This window comes from Rhipicephalus sanguineus, chromosome 2 (genome assembly GCF_013339695.2).
Source record: "Rhipicephalus sanguineus isolate Rsan-2018 chromosome 2, BIME_Rsan_1.4, whole genome shotgun sequence".
Taxonomy (NCBI): domain Eukaryota; kingdom Metazoa; phylum Arthropoda; class Arachnida; order Ixodida; family Ixodidae; genus Rhipicephalus; species Rhipicephalus sanguineus.
Window position 1 is genome coordinate 23279386 of NC_051177.1, and position 17214 is coordinate 23296599.

The following is a 17214-nucleotide window of genomic DNA, read 5'->3' on the forward strand; positions in this document are numbered from 1 at the left end:
AAATGTTTTTTTCTATGGCATACAGAGCCCAAAATGACACTTGACCACATCTGCCTGCGCGGCCCCCACTTCAAATAAAGGAGGTGCCCCTCCCCCCTCCGAAAAAAATTTCTGCCTACGCCCCTGGTTTTGTGTCACCGCTCGCTAATTGTTTCGCTAAGCTTTCTGCTGTGTTTAGCAATTTTGGGGCTCATATTGGTGCTACACCAATAGGTCATCCAAAACATCACAAGCCGCGGTACCAGCGATCCTTGGTCCCGTTCAAGCAATCACATTTCTTAAATAAGTTCTGAACCCGGCCAAAAAACAGAGAGAGAGAGAACTGCCAATTCCAGATCAGTACAAAATGTTTATCGTGTAATTGAACAGCGATATAAGTGATTCCTTTTTACCGAAAGTTAAAAACGAACGCATATACTTTATTTCTCGTGTAAGCGCGCTGAAAAAGGTGGAGTAAAGCACTTAACGCCCTTGATATCATATTACGCTACCAAGCACTATACTGCCAAACTTGTTGCCTTTGAACGTTTTATGCAGCTAGCAAGAGTAAGGAAATAAATTCAGTGTGTTAATGTAAAAGAAGAAAGGCAACACGCACGCACGCACGCACGCACGCACACACACACGCACACACACTCCCTCTCTTTCTATCTCTCTCTCTGAAGGCATATGCAACATTCTCAGGAGTGCGCGCGCGTGTGTGTGCGTGTGTGTGTATGTGTGCGTGTGCATATATGTGTGCACTCGTTAAGGCCCTAAAAAATTGCAAGTCGTTTGCAAGTTTCTTGTGCATGTAAACTTCTTAGCTGACTGCATGGTACGGCTTCTGAGATACAAGAAAATATTATTGGTAAGGGTGTCCTGAACCATAAAGAGAACGAAATGGCAGTGAATAACGCTAGCACAGGGTAGCCAGCCGGTCTGAGAACTGGCTAACCTCCCCGTCCTTCCGTTTTTCTTTTCCTCCTCCTCCTCGGAAGTGTGACGTAAACACTACTGACGTGTCTTATGTGCCTTCTGTTCTGTCTGCTTGCAGGGGCCAGCGCTGGCACGTCAACGGGAGAGACTCCTTCGCCAGCCACCGAGCAGACGGTGAAAAATGTCGCAAGCAGTTTGCCAACTACGACTCCAGAGGCACCGCTGGACAATGTAACAGCAACGCCCACGGCGTCCTCTGCACAAACCACCGCGTCGGCGCACACATCCGAGCAAACTTCTCCTTCCCATGGTCACCAAACAAGCACCGTAAGCTCTGAAACGACGACAGGGAAGGGGGATTCGAAAACAGACCATACTTCTGCTGTCACCACAACAGAAACTGTAACAACACCCGCTGTCAATCATTCAGACGAGGCAACCGTGACAACGAGCACGGATATCGATGGTCACCAGCCGAACGCCACCAGCGGAACCGAACCGACACCGTCAGCGGCGGTGACTATAACGACGGTGGCTCCGACGACACTATTACCGACTACGACCAAGCACCGGGTGCCCGAGGTCACCGAGGAAGACGTTGTAATGAAATCAACGCCCACCCAGCGGCGACTGCTGCTGGTGCTTCGCGGCAACTGCAGCCACGACAGCCTCAAGAGCGACGTCGAGGGCGCTTTCCGAAACCTGACCAGTGCCGCCGAGAACATCAGCGTGACCGACATCCGCTGCACCACGCTGTTAGACGTGAACGTGACGTTCAAGGCCGGCGAGCTGCAGCTGAAGCAGCTGCTGCGCAACCTCAGTCTGGCCGGCACCCTGCAGCTGGGTGGCGGCGGCGACAGGCACTTCCTGCTGACCGACTTCTCGGTCAAGGAGCAAGTCTCCACCGATGGAGCGCGCACGGTGCGCTCCCGCTGGGTGCCGACACGTGAAGAGCTCATCATCTACGTCGCCGTGGCGGTGCTCTTCGGCATTGTTCTTATCATCGCCTGCGTGGTATGCAGCATCCGCTGCTGCCGCCGACAGCCGTCGAAGACACTCGACTTCCTCGACACGCCGCGCCTCAACCTTCGCCTGGAAGACTACACGCTGACGCGCATACCGCGTCCGCATACAGTGTACGCCGACCACCTGCGCACGCCCGACCAGGAGCTGGGCGTGGTGCAGGCCTTCGACACGTGCGTGGTACCGCTGGAGGACGTCATGCCACCTCCAGCGCCCACCGTGCCCGCGCCGCCATGCCCGCCGCCCAGACGACCTGCGGAAGGCTGGAGGACCGAGCCACTGATGACGTTCGGTGGCAAGCCCACCAAGGCGTCACCTGCCAACGGCCTCAAGGTGGCCCGCAGGAGCGCCACCCGAGCAGAAGAGGAAGACGACGACGAGTCCTCACTCAGGGGAAACGGCGCACTGTCCACGTCGACCGAACGCCTAGCCCGGAGGGACTCGGGTCGCCGGCAGGGAGTCGACAATCCCATCTACTTGGTAGACCGCAGGAAGTCCAAGGGCTGAAGACCTGCGCGCTCTGTTCCACACTGTCATTCTGTCGGAAAGTTCGAGCCTACTGCGTGGACCTGAAGACGAACTTTGTGCCGCAGGCCGTCGGATGCGGGCTTCACGGACTGGCGGCTCCTGCTTTTTCACCTTGAGGGTGTTCGCCGCGAGTGTGGAAAGAAGTAGGCTCGCTATGGCTAAAGGCTGCGGTAACTGTTGTGTCGCGAGCCGAAGCCAGGTTTGCTATGACGTGGCACAAGCCGGGACTATAATGTGCGCGTCAACGAGAGGTTGTGCTTTAGGAAGGAACTTGGGTGAAAATGGAATGCGATGATAAGAAAGTCTCGCAGCGATCTGATCCTTGACACGTCGCCAACTTGGGCCAGCATAGATGAAGGCGTGTTGTCTCCTGTTTGGGGCCTATACATTACACACGGCTGTCAAGCATACTGAAAGTGTCCGACAGCTTGCGCTGTTGTGTAAACGTGTTCTTTTTTGCCCGAGGCCGCCTTTTAGTCAGGCTTTTCCTAATTTGCTTTGGTTTCATATTTTTAAGTCGTTTCTATTTACAAGACATAGCATATGGATGAGTATGTTCTAGTTTTTTGTTCGTCGCTAGATGCTTACAGCTTGGCCAAGAGCGCGTACTTATAGGCAACGTGTAAAACAGTCGACTTTGTCCTTAGTACGGTGGTGTCTCCACGGTCCCGACTGGCGATGGCGAGCGCGTTGTTTGATATGTCTCGGTAAATAAATGGCCTCAGAAGTGGAAGAAAGTAAAGCTAACTCCCTGCCACTCGCAGTCAGAGGCCTTGATTATTGGTAGTCTGTGGGTTTGGTGTTGCGTGTCCCCTAGTACTTCCAACTCTCCGTGAGTGTATAGCCGTGGTACTTGAGTGATTCTGTATATGCCAGCGCTTGTTGAAATCACTCTCTGACAGAACTGTGAGCACTATTTAGCCGGTGAACTTTCACGTAGCAGGTACGGCACCGGTAATATGGAATACGTTATGTTTCTCCTGTCCAAACCAAAATCTTTCCTTTTTTTTTTCAAAAAGCGCATTTACTCGTTATCAAGAATAATCGAAAAGTATGTTGTAGTTTGGCCAAATTCATTTGCCCCATCGATCGCTAGGAATATGACACGATCAGTGGAATAAATTGGAAAAACACAGCTCTCCCTGCACTGACTTGGCAAAGGAGGCGTGCTTCTAGCATGCGCCACAGTATTCTGCAACTTCAGCTAAAGTTGTATATTCACTAAATTGCAAAATGTCATCCAGGGGGGTCAGTTCAGCGCAGACAAAGCAACTGTTGTGGCAAAGGAAACGCTTAAAATGTTTCTAGTAGTACCGTATTGGCCAGTCTTAGACCATCAGAGCCTGAATATGTATGCGGTGTGCGACCCTCCGATTTTGTGGTTGTCCGTGGAATGCCGAGCACGCCTCCAGGACCCTATAATCTCTGAAAATGAGCCAGCGTTTCGGGCAGCATTTGTGGGCAGCTGTCAACCTAAGCAGGAATGATAACACAAGTCCATTTCAATTTTTTGTTTGTGTGTGTCCTTGGTCTTCTTGTGCTTCGTCAAAGGTCTGCATACACTATCAAATCAATAGACCAATCCCGCGTTGTGGGTGATACGACCTTTAGGAATTCGTGTTTAAATTGTACGAGATGTCTTTAAGTGCGGTACTTTGGGTTTTTTAATGTCTCTAGACTTCACGATTTTAAATTTTCTGTGAAAAGGAGTAGCCGGCATCATAAAAAGGAGCCGACATATCCGGAACACCATATATTAAAAATAAAAAAAAAGAAATTGCCATCGAAAGGAGTCACGATGTCTCCATCGGAACACAAAAAATTGGGGTGTGTTCTGACAAGGAAGCTTTCCTTTTTTTACTCACAACTAAACTTCTTTTAAATTCAAATTCTGCGTGGTCGCTTGCTCGGTATTTTACGGCATCCTGCTTTAGTTTTCTCCTTGTCAATGGAGTGACACCGGAGAATATTTGCATATTTCTTTTCACAGACCCTTCCACCCGCATCGTGCGCCGCAGTTATGATTAGTGTTGAATTACCACGTTACCACAAGTATTTTTATGTAACTTTTCTTCATATTTTCGGTCTTATACGCAGGCCTGAATATCCTCCAGTGATGGCGTGCTTATATTTAGTGCGCAGTTTACAATATTTTTATTTTTATTTTTGTCCGAAGTGCTTTAGAATCGTTAATATTTTTATTCAAATTCACATTTTCCTTGTTTCACTTCATTTGCATGAATAAGCACGGTGTAAATCTTGAGAAGCACGTACAATACATGAACAATTTCGTTTAAGAGGCCGATATGCAATCAGTGGGTAATTTTGATGTGTGAAAGCACTGATACACTAGGGCATTACACATGGTTCGCCACTTGCTCGAAACGGCAATTTTGGAGTCTACATCGCCGCAGTTGTTTTTTTGGGCATTTTCGTCCGACATAGAGAGATGTAGAGAAGCAATCTCTCCTAAATGGAGGGTCCTTGGGCATTGCACGTACAAACTTTTTTCACTGTCTCATCCCTATGTCACTCCCATGCTCAGTCTGTATTCCTGAGCTTCGTTATGGTTTATCTGTCCATATTAAAATGCGAGTTGTTGCTTGTGCGCGCGTATAATTTTACTGAGTTTGTTTGAACATGCGTCCAGGTTGACCTTTGCTTCCTATGTACTGCGTGTGTTTCCGCCTCGTGCTTTCGAAGAGTCCGGCGATATGTACCCTAGGATGTCATGTCTAACCACATACATACATGTGACGAGCAGAATGAGAAAACACACGGTATAAAAAAGAATAAAAGTGGAGTCATTCCGTTACTTTTGTATTCAGAGATGTACGCGTGACAATAAATGTCATTGTACTATACATTAGTACGAATAAATGTGGCGCGTGGCGTGGCGTTGTGCACCCATTCTTTATTCAAAGTCAGCGGCCGTACACGCCACAGTGAAACGACCCCAGTCTGGCTTGCTTGAACGAGCTACATTCTTCGAGCTGGCGATGAGGTAAGACGGTGCTTGATAGTTCGTCTACGAATGCTATCATTCCTTAAAGTGGCATTCACGTGGTTCATAAAGAACGGGGGCCTCGGTTTGGCTTTGGTGGCTGCGATTCTGATTGCAAAGCGCTTGTCAGATTCATGTAGGTATATGCACTGGCCAAATGCGTCAGTTACGGGAAATTTAGCGGCTGCATTTTGTTGTAGACATGTAGTATAATGCAGGGGCCTGCTTCATTTTTCGTTCAAGTACGCTTCGATAAGATTATTAGCGATAGCCAGAAATTTTTTTCCAGAGGCCTGGGGGGGGGGGGGGGGGAGGATTGGAAAGGGGAATGTGGCCAACCACCGTTTATGTATGTTCGTGTGTTCGTTTGCATGTGTGCCCGTATATGCACACATTCGAAATTGAAAACTTTGAAAATTTTTAAAAATTGACCCCCCCCCACCCCCTCCTGGCTACGCCAGCGGTTTAATGCTTCCAACACAAACTTCCAACTTTTGATCAGAGCAATGACAGATTTATTCTGTTTACCTCATTTGCAATGCACAGCTAGTCCGGCCTGACTCCCCTCACCCCTCCCCCCAAAACTTACGCTCACACACCTGGCCGAACAGGAAACCTGCGCCTCTGACACTGGCTAAAGCGCGTTTACACCGATCAGCAAAGAAGCAAACCTGCAGCAAAATTGTGGTGACCCGGAAAAGAGGGAGAAAACTAATTTGGAGAAGGAGGGCAGTAAAAAGTGAGATCTATTTCTTTGTATTATTATTATGTGAGAACCATCCCTCAAGGCGCATGAACCAAACATTTCCAGAAAGGGATCACGTAAATACGTGTAGCTCTGATACACGTACTGCAGCAATGAATTAGCAAAGTTGTCGTCTATTATCCAGCGAGTAAAGCCACCTGGAAAATGTTGCTTTTGTTGTTCATGCCTTCATGAGCATATATACTGTACATAATGTTAGCACCAGGGGCCAGGGCACAGCCATGCAAGGCTACAGATATCAGCCAAAGATGCCGGTCACTTGCATGTTGCAAATCCCCAGGCAAACGTGACAGCAGGTATACGCGTCAGGGCCACATCGGTCCAGAGCGTCAAAAGACAATCTCCCGGCCGCCACCCTTGAAAGATTGCGAGAGGAGAGGTTGGGGAAAGAAAAATACGCTGTTTCGTTAGGAGGGAGAGAGACAACTTTAATAGAGATAAGGCCTATGGATATTCCTCCGCCAGGAGGACCATGGCCATCTAGGAGCACGGTTCAGCGTCAGGGTTGTGAGGAGGGAAAACTTGCGCACCGGTGCACAAGTGTCCTTTCGGGGGAGGACGCATTTCTAGGTTTGGAGGAGACAACGGAAGCGAGAGGCTGTTGGGTTATCATGTAAAGATAGTGGGCGAGCCATTTGCTGTGCCAGATTGCTAAACGGTCCTTAATCGAGTACCCAGTAAGGGTGAAGGAGAACGACTTTCAAGCATATATGCATGCATTTGTTTAGCAGGTTTTGAGTTTATTGGTAACTTTCTTCAGTTCCTTCAACGCACCGAGCGAGCCCGTGTACATATTAAACGTTCGGTACCGCACTGACACACTCGGTGGTATTATGTATGGCCTGTACTGCATACAAGGGATCTGAATTTTCGGTTGTACAGGGTCGTGAATGAAATGGCCTACAAAGTAAGCCCGTCCACCCTTCGCACCCAGCCGATACCTGCGATAACGCGAGCAGAGCGCTGCTTTGACCACTGACAAAGCTCCAAGAAGGATAGCATTGGAAAAGAATATGCACATTATTATCGACCAAGTATATCTAATCTTAAAATCTTGGGGAAATTCTCGTGCTTGAATTATATGATCCATCTTTCACTATCGCTTTCTTTCTATGGGACCCCATATACTTTCGGCACAAGAGGGACAGGAATAATACAAAAAAACTCATGATAATGGCTACGTTGTAGAGAACGTTACGACTTCTTCAGTGACTGGTGGTCTGGTGATGACTGTGATGCTGTACTCAAAGACTATCGCTGTCGGTTGCATTACGAGAGAAGAACGACGAAAAGGTCAACACAGGGTCACGACGGCAAGCAGTTGTTTGAAGAATGACATTTGCGAAATTATACGCATGCAGCGGGAGAAATGTAAGGCCGGGGTTTAAAGGGGCCCTGCGAAACTTTATCAGCATGGTCAGAAACAGCCGCCGATCGGCAGCCGAAGTTCCTGAAAACACGTGAGCCAAACATTATAGCGTAGCACGTGGCCTGGAATTTACAATGAACTATCAAAGTCAGCTAGAAATCTCTCGCTCTTTTCTCTGCAAATGATGTCATAAACCCAAATGAGCGCGCCATAAACCCAAAGTCCACGGCCATTGGCTGATTTGAGCATCGTGAGCTGCATAGTTACCGCGGCCGCCGCGGGATGCCGCCACTTGCCCGCCCGCTCGCTCGCGATCACTGATTGCTATAGGCTTAAATTTAGCTAGATGGTGCTAGGTTGCTACTAGGTTGTTGCTAGGCTTAGCTAGGGGATGCTGGGTAGTTTCTAGGTTGCTTCTCGGCGCATAGAGGTTCAAGTTAAACCACAGGCAGTCGCAGACATGACACGGATGTCCAAACTCTAGAGACAGAAACTCGCGCTGAAACCAAGCGTTCGCATCTCTCATAGATCTACGGGTAGGCCTTCCATCGTTCGCGTAGGCCTTTCACAGAGCTTAAAGTCGGTGGGGGGAGGGGGTGCTCGGGGGGGGGGGTCCCCTTCCATTTCTTAAAGAGGGGCTGTATGCATGTGTGTATATAGGTCGCCGCCCTCTGAGGGCCCCCCCTCAAATGAAGGGAGACTTTAAGCCCTGGCCTTCCATCGCTTAGAGGTCTTCTCGCAGCCGCCGTTGCCTTTCTTGTTCCCTAGTATTATCTCTTTGTACGTACCGCTGAATCACTCCGTACAGATGCTGCTGCGATGCTGAAACGTGCGGCCATGGTGTTTATCGCTGGGGTAATCCCGACGGTTTATTAAAGATTTTCTCAATTACTGGTTACGTCTGTCTAGAAATCTTAATTGGCGTTTGCCGCCCGTCTGTTGTCTTCTTCATTTTTAGTGGAGCAATGGTGAGTAGTCGGATTTACCCAATTTCTGTGGCACATATCCGTTCATGATGATTATATTTTTGTACACACTTATACACATCACAGTTTTTACTGCCGGCTTAAACAGCTGGGCTGTCAAAAACTGCGCATGATCATGACGTGCGCCGAGGAACGGACGTAGACCCCCCCCCCCCCTCCCCCCATGCGTAGATTTCAGCGCGCTCACTGGTACGAAAGGAGAGAGAAAGTGCTTAAAGCGTACGACAAATCATTGTAACTCCACTCGTACTCGACAAATTCTAAAACTTTTTGCGGCGGTCGATTCATGAGGCAATAAGCTTTTTTAATGAAGGTATTCTACGATTACTTGGAAAAGTGTTGCAGGGCCCCTTTAAGAAAAACTTGTGCGATAACGACAGGCATGCACTACGATGGCGAGAAAAAAAGAGCCTGCAAGTTTTATGAAGACACACTAACGTCATAGTGCTTGATCAATCATAATAGATAACCTATTGGAGAAAGTTCCAGATTGCTGCTGAGTAGATCGATCGAGTTTGGCCCTGGTAAAAATACTGTAAGCTAAGAAATTTGCGTAGAAATTTGCATAAGCTTTTAAAAAAATGGCGTTCCTGAAACCCTGAAGATCTGTTTGGGGGTAAGGTCACACATATCAGTCATGACCAATAGAGGTCGTCACGGTACTTGTGTTAATTGCTTCTATATCGACATATCAGCAACAGTGCAGGGAAAAAAAAAAATGGAGGTTACGACGACGTGAACTTGGCGTTACTCGCATTTATTGGGTTTATAAATATCGGCCAACGATTACAGCAGTCGTCGATGTGAAGCCTTAAGGATGCTTTGCACTTGTTCTCGTCTTTCGGAAGACGCAGATCACTCGAAGATAATAAAAGAAAAATCGAGGTAATGCAGTGCTTGTCTTCAAAATCTATTCTTGCGTGTTTTTTTTTTTATATACGAGGGTATATATTCCGCTTCTGCGAAATAAACCCGTTGTTGTTAGCGCCCTGTCTTGTCGCTGCTATTCTGTGTCCCGTCCTAGCGCAGTTTTCAAATTTCTGTATGTACCAGCAAACCCGCATTAATATACTTTTTTCAGATTGCACCAATTTTGCATACTGCTTAGGTCATACTATCTGAAATATGAGATCTGGTTAGTAACTTATCGGTAAAAAAAAAAAAAAAAAACTCGTCGTGAAGCATACGGATTCGACAGCTATGCGCCACGTGCAGAAATATGTGATTATGTACCTTCATTAATAAAAAAAAAAGTCACAGTTTCGCCGCAAGGGCGAAGCAATGAATGCGATAGCAAGGAACTAATGCTATCCCTAGCAAAAATTCCCAATAAAAAACCAATAGCCTATTGGGTTATTGACACCTATTGGTCTATTGGTTCTATAGGTCTATTGGAACTGTATTTGGCTATTGGTCTATTGGTTCTATATCAGCCTACTGGACCTATATTGGTGTATTGGTTCTCTATTAGCCAATTGGAATTATATTGGCCTATTGGTTCTGTATTTGCCTGCTGGCATTGTATTAGCTTTGTATTTGCCCACTTCTCAGCCCCATTAGAATTAGTCTTGCGCAAGTGTTTTATGGGTGTCTTGTCGTCATGCAGAAGGCCCACACTGTGGCAGCGCCCCTGCAATGATAATCACAGTGGATGAATGAGACATATGTTCAAATATATTCTCATAATCAAAACTACAAGTGCTTCTTCTGGCCCTTGATGATGTTGGCGATCTTGCGGGCCTCATCCGCACTCGAGGAAGTGCCTGAAAGATTCTGTAAATAAACAGAGCCATGAAATCAGAAAACAGTAACACATGTTTATTAAAGTTTACCTTCAAAGCAATGTATAGAAAGTAGACGGCACAGTGAGAAATTATCTAGACCTTAATTCACTGCACATGTTCACAATGTTGGGAGCTGAACTATAGCAAAAAACTGAGTGAAATATTACACACCCAACTGTGGCTTATTGCGTGGAAGAAAACAGTATATCGGCAAAATTTTGCGGCAAAAAAGGAAGGAAAAGAAAGGGGCAAAATTTTTTTAAAATTAAGCAGCACCTTATCCCGTTTACACGCTTGCGTCCTGTGTTTTTTGAGCTGTACCCAAGAATGAACTGCAAACTCGTCCTTAAATTACAGCAAACTCAATAATCACTTACTATCTGTGACGTGCTCTTTTTCACGATGGTGGTGCGACTATCATACTAGAGCATGCCACTAAATCTCAACTTAAAGATGGCATGAAATAAATTAAGCTAGGGTAGATTCACGATGAGGCAACGGTAATATGTAAGACAGTAGTAAAGGCAGCCTAGATTCCATATCGTTGCAAGCCCAACACAGCAGTCAGGCTGCAATGAGCTGGATATAACACACGTGCTGCATGTTACGTGCTTATGCAATTAAGCCAACAACATTAATAAACCCACTCCTGCGATAGCCTTAATTGGGCTGCAGTATGTAAAAAATAAAAAAATATGAAATAAAAAATCGCACCAGTGCAGTACATATGCTATGCACATTTTGTATAATGAATTATCATGTGGCCTTCTGTGGTTCTTGTGACATTATGTCGAACAAGTATGATAAGCCGATTGGCGCGCACTACAACAGACAAACAGCATCGACTAGAGCGTTTTACTATGAGGCGATAAACGCGTTTTCGGCTTAACACGCACGTTGTAAATACTTACAAAGGGCTTGCGAGACTCCAACTACACTCACGAGCAGGGCGCCTGTCCTTTACCTCTAATCTATGCTACGTTTTTTTGTGCATACTGACAAACACAAAAACAAACTGCAATAATATATGCGCTCAATCATTCAACTTCTGAGAGCGTGTGGACTTGCAATCGAGGCGTTGCTGGTCTCGCTGTCATCAAATACCGGAGACAAAGGACGAGGGACTTCTTTCCCCGACCTTTCAGCTTCGTCCCAAGTTTGAATACAAAAAAAAGGTGATATCAAATAAATACTAAATAGGAGTAACTACCATGCCCACTCAACTCACCAAACAATCGGAGCACATGGGCCTTGTTGCTCGTCTTGCCATTATTCTTGGTGCCACTTTGTAGAGTCGAAATCGGTCGAAATCGGTCGAAATCCAAGACATTTATGGCTCAGAACGTCTCCATCTGGTGCACGCTGAACACAGCCTTCACGTTATCGTCGCGGAAGCACACTAAAGCAAACATCGTGTAAGCAGGCTTACGTGAAGCATCGAGATCACACAAAGCGCGCGCTATGGCGACAGACACAACGTTTTGGCTTAGCTTGGCCGCAGGCTGGGCTTGTCTTCGTATCGGCCGAGCGCGGATGGCGCGCCAAACGCACGGTCGGTCGCGTTTGCAGATCCACAATTCTTTCTCCTGTATCTTTACAGCACTACTTATATTGCTTAGCATAAATCCAAAGCTTATCTTAAAGCTTAGCACATTGCTTAGCCTGCTTAACCAAGGAACGTGTAAAAAAAATGTTCACACATGCAGCGTCGCCACGCCGCGCACCGTCTCACTTTTTTTTTTTTTGTTCGTCAACTGGCTGGTTCTATGCCGGCTGTGATCTCATGGCGGTTTCTTTATTATTATTCTGTGGTGTCTCTGTTGTCGATTCCTTCGCAAGTTCTTCTTTAGCGTGTTTTACTATAGTGCCCGTTTACCGCACGGCATGTACGGAGACACCGTACCGCCGTGGTCGACACGCAGCCTTTTTATATAACTCTTTTAGTCGCGTGAGTTGCTAACTGCACACGGTGTCTCACGGTGTACGATTAAGCTCAATCGGGATCAGACTTATCAAAAGTGAATTGATCCCGTCTGCAGCTTGCGTATAGCCAATCATGATCAAGAAATTTGATCGGGATCGGGTCCGACGCGCTCAATCAGTCATAAGATGTTATAAACAGCTACCAATAGGCGGTAGCTGTTTGAACAATAAAACTCCTGTTGGCCTTATACATCTTCTGTTAGTACATTAAGAAACCAATAGGAGTACTTATTTGACCAATACAACTCCTATTGGCCCAATAAGTCACCGATAGGCAGCACCGATTTGACCAATACAACTCCTATTGGTCCAATAAGACACCAAAAGGCAGCCCCTATTTGACCAATACAACTTCTATTGGTCTAATAAGACACCAATAGGTGGTGGCTGTTGGTGTCTATTGGTACCCATAGAAGTCTTATACAACCAATACAGCTCCAATAGATGTCCTATAGAACCAATAGTGATTTCCTATTGGACCAATAGGAAATCCTATTGGCATTTTTGCTAGGGATACGAAGTGAGGCTCGCCAATGGATACTCTCAGTTTGAACAGCGCTTCTGTTGCAAAGGCGGCCGAAGCAGCGAAGGAAACTAGCGTGCTTCAAGTGTCGAGCTGTGACACTTGATAGTTCGCGATCATCTTCTGTTTGTTCGTTTGGCGGCGTCCCTGAGCTCGAGTGACATTCGTAGGCGCCGTAACATGAGCGCGGACATCACGGTGAAAGCGTGAAACATTCCTCTACCCCTCGCCACGAGAAAACCGCGCGAGCAGACAGCGGAAGGGCAAGCTTCTCCCATGCGCAAATATAAGAAGAAGCGAGCGAGCTCGCCGACGACTTTTAAATGCGCCCGTCGGGCTCCTAGCGCCACCTCGCTGGTAATGAAGAAACGCTTATTATCGCCTCCTGTCTCTGAGTCCGTCCAGCGCTAAATGGTGTGTATATAAGGCTCGCCGTTAGCTACGTGGAGGATCTGCGTTTCGTGGCGTAGTGGATAGCGCCGCTCGCTGCGGAACAAGAGGTCCCTGGTTCGATTCCGCGCTTCGGAAAGCATTTTTCTGAGTTATTTTTCTTTGGGGCCTTTATATATATATACATACGTATACATATACGGTGCATGACGGCGGCGACGGCGACGGCAAAATCCAGCCGAGACTGTCCATATAATTGCTATCGCAATAAAAGAGCCCCCCGCCCTTTCCCTCTCTCTTTTTTTTTCATGGCACTGAATCTTTTGTGTATGGGGTCCTGCCAATGGGTTAGAAGCTGCATTATTAACGTGCACATAGTGTGAGCGATTACAGATCAATTATCTGCCATGTTATGACGCAATGGCATAAGACCGAGTGAAAATGATTTGGAATATAATTTTTATGGGCTACGTATGTACGTTACCAAAGGTTTTGGCAGAATCAAGGAAGATAATACCAGAACACCATTCTGTGCGTTCGTAACAATACTGAACATAACGTAACTTTTAAAAAGATGTGGCGAGAATCTTTTTCAAAATATGGGCTGGGATGGAAGGAAAACGTTGGTGCTGTAAAAACTTAAGTTTATCGTGTGCGAGATGATGAGGTTTCGTAGTTTTTTGAGGGACACTACAGTGCGTATATGGCAGGGGTGTCAAACTCGCCTCAGCTAGCGGCCGCAGTCGCGAAATTGATGCCCGCAAGGGCCGGGAAAGTGAAGAGGGGGGGGGGGGGTACAAAATGTCAGCTAACGTCGTCATTTGAAACACAGCCTTTCCTGTATCTCATGTATGAGACATTTCTGTAGAGGATTTGTCGTCAGGATTCCAACATATCGATACCGCTCTCCAGAATAAGATCTGGACGCCGATTCTAAAACATAGTGATCTTGTTTTACGGTTATGTTTCAAAGCTTGGTGGCCACATGGGGTGCCTCACGAAAAAAAAGAAATGCTTGAAACCAGCCATGCAAGTACACCTCATGAAGATACTGAATTAGAAATATATATATATATATATAGGACGAAGAGAGTCACGTATACGGGCCGCGGGCCGTGTGTTTGAGACCCCTGGTATATACGATCTTTCCGTGTACTTATACTGTATGTCAATGACAGTGTGTGACCTTCTACAGTGATGGAAAGACTCCGGTATGTATATGGGGACTTTCCATGGCTGTGGAAGGTCACCTGAGGACAATGACGGCAAGGATAAGGTTAAATATGCAGTAGAAATGAGCTTAGTAGTTTCAGTGGCTTTGGACTATCAGGCTCTAGTTTTGCAGTTTGCCTTGATGACAACTGACAGCGTAGAAAAACGCTGTGCCAAATGCCCATCGAATAGACTAAGCTTACTGGGCTTGTAAAGAAAGTGTATGCGGGTAGAGGTGGCAGTTTTCCACTCGCCAGGGCTTTTGGATTGCGGGAGGTACATTAATACATATGTCCTCGTTGCGATAAAAATATGGAATTTTGTTTATGGGCGATTCATTTCAACAGTATCCTACATGTCTTAAACAAAATGCAGACGCTAATTAAGGCTGTTAAAGGAGCACTGACAAAACAATTTTGCATCTTGTCTTTTTTTTTTTTTTTTGCTATAGGTAGCTAACCACCCACTTATCAAGGTTGGAAAGTTCGCTTGCTCGAGCGCGCGACGGTCAGTTATTTGGAGACGGTTTTGTAGCGCTCAGTCGCATATATTCGGTTTCAGAGAGCGCCGAATGTTTAGGTACCCAGAGTGATTTTCGTGTTCTGGCTACGTGAGCACACAAAACCGCGTGCACGTGAGCATGCGTGCTGCTATAATCCCCTCTGAGGCGTTATAAATATTGTCACGTGGTCGTGACGCTGACGAAGGCAGCAGTCGGCAGGTCCAAAATGAGACTCTTTATTTTTTGGCCGAACTTGTGGCCGTGAAACGAAAACTCAAACTACAGCGATACACACAGTACACTGATAGCGGCGAACAGAGCGTCGGCCGTCGATAATCTGCTCAGGGCTGGGACGCGCCGTCTTTTATACATCACGCATCGAACTTTCCAGTCTTATCACTGGAGGTCAAGCTCTGGAATAACCTAGACTATTCGCGTCCTGCGCGCAACCTTAACACAGCGATCTACTACGATCGCGAAGCTTCTCGAACACTGCGGCGCGGTCAGCGTCGAGCGTTGCTAACCGTATTTGCTGGTCAAACCCGAATACGTCAAAATACAACAAGAAGCGGGCGTGGCAACATGCGTGACCGCTAAAAGTGCACTGCCGAGGCAAGGACATCAGCCTCTATGCTCCCGTGCAAATCTGCCCCTTCTCTCCGTTGAAAAGGTCTGCTAGGAGAGAGCGCTCGCAAAAATCGTGGCAGCCAACGCAAACTCGTGACGCGGGGGTCGGTTGGTTGTTTACACGAAAACCAAAGGCTTAATTGTTTCGCGTGCAGTGGCGCGACATGCACTTTAAAATAAATTTTAAATGTGTTCTAGGCTATATTATCTGTTGATATTTCGTAGATGATGCGTGTGTGTCCACGAAAATCTATCCCACCACTGTTATCTCGCCTTCAAAATTTTGTGTCGGTACTGACCTCGCGTTGTTCGGCGGTGCCATTTAAGGCTGCATCACGCGGCAGCTCTCTTTGGGTATATCGAATCCTACTATCGCTTTACCATGCTTCACATATTTGACGTTTGTGCGCAGATAATGTTCGTAGTGTGAATTTTTAGAAGTTTGGTCTGCTGTGTATATGTATATTAAACTGATATGACTATTCTGAGGCATGCATGTAACACGTTACCTCTTATTCTGCAGCAACGCTCTCCCATTGGTCGCGGGTGAATGGCGCAGATTCAACAGCTGCAGCACGAAACTTGACCAGTACATTGACTGAGAAAATACAGGACTGCATAAAAGCCTAGCGGAGGAAAGCTTTGCACTGAATGCGTAACCACAGGGCTGGTTCAAGTCAGCTGCAGCATCAAATGCCTGGGGCTGTGTAATATTTTTTTTGTAATATTAATAAATCATGATCATTTTCTACACTTAACATGGAATCCTTTGCAGCGTTAACTTTGATGTGCTTAGTATGATCATTATTTGCACGTTCAAGATTATTTGAGCTAGCCTGAGTACATGTATTCATCTTTGTAGAAACAGCGTTCACTAGACGACGACGAAGTAAAAGAAGGCACAGGACAGCGCCTGTCCTGTGCCTTCTTTTACTTCGTCGTCGTCTAGTGAGCGCTGTTTCTACAAAGATGAACGCATATACCAACTCGCTCAAGCTTCCATTCTTATGAGTACATGTAGTACATTTGGGTACCAACGGGGACTGGGACCTGTTCCAACTGGGAATGCGTTCCCAGCTGGTGCCAGTAGCAATGGTAATGCATTGCCAACTGGTCCCAGTTGCCACCTGGGAATGCATTCCCAACTGCTCCCAGTTACCAACTGGAAATTGTTCCTTAAACCAGTTGATGTGGAACCATGTTGAAACCAACGTTGGATTCCCAGTTACACACCTGTTCCAGTTACACCACCCAGTTACACACCTGTAGTTACACACCTGTTCCCAGTTACACCACCTGTCATTCATGCCTGCAGCTGGGGTTGCAGGTCGTGTTGTTGGCCTAGTTGGAAACTAGGGGCTCATTTTGAAAGGAATGTGAGGTGGAATATAAAATACGACGACACAAGAAAATATACCGCAGGACAAATTTTATTAACATCATTTTCCGAAGCCAATGCAATACATACATGCATGTGCGCCCTGCAGTGCAAGCGCAGGGTGCGGATACTGTCATTGACAAATTTATATTTACGTAAACACGTTGAAAACATTCGTAAAATATTCCTTCTTATGTGACATTGTAGCCACTTAAACGTAA

General features: G+C 46.6%; 1 protein-coding gene across 5 annotated transcripts in view; it reads left to right on the forward strand.

Annotated features, from left to right (window-relative positions):
• The window catches only part of LOC119382526 (uncharacterized), a 139363-nt gene extending 133996 nt beyond the window's left edge, over nt 1-5367 (forward strand). For 4 of the 5 annotated variants that reach the window (XM_037650253.2, XM_037650252.2, XM_037650255.2 and 1 more), the window contains one exon: nt 1037-5367. In XM_037650253.2, coding sequence (XP_037506181.1) covers nt 1037-2448 — 1412 coding nt within the window. In that variant the 3' untranslated portion in view covers nt 2449-5367. The remainder of the gene's footprint in view (nt 1-1036) is intronic. The other variant, XR_007415059.1, reaches the window with a different exon arrangement.
• The last annotated feature ends 11847 nt before the right edge of the window (nt 5368-17214 follow it).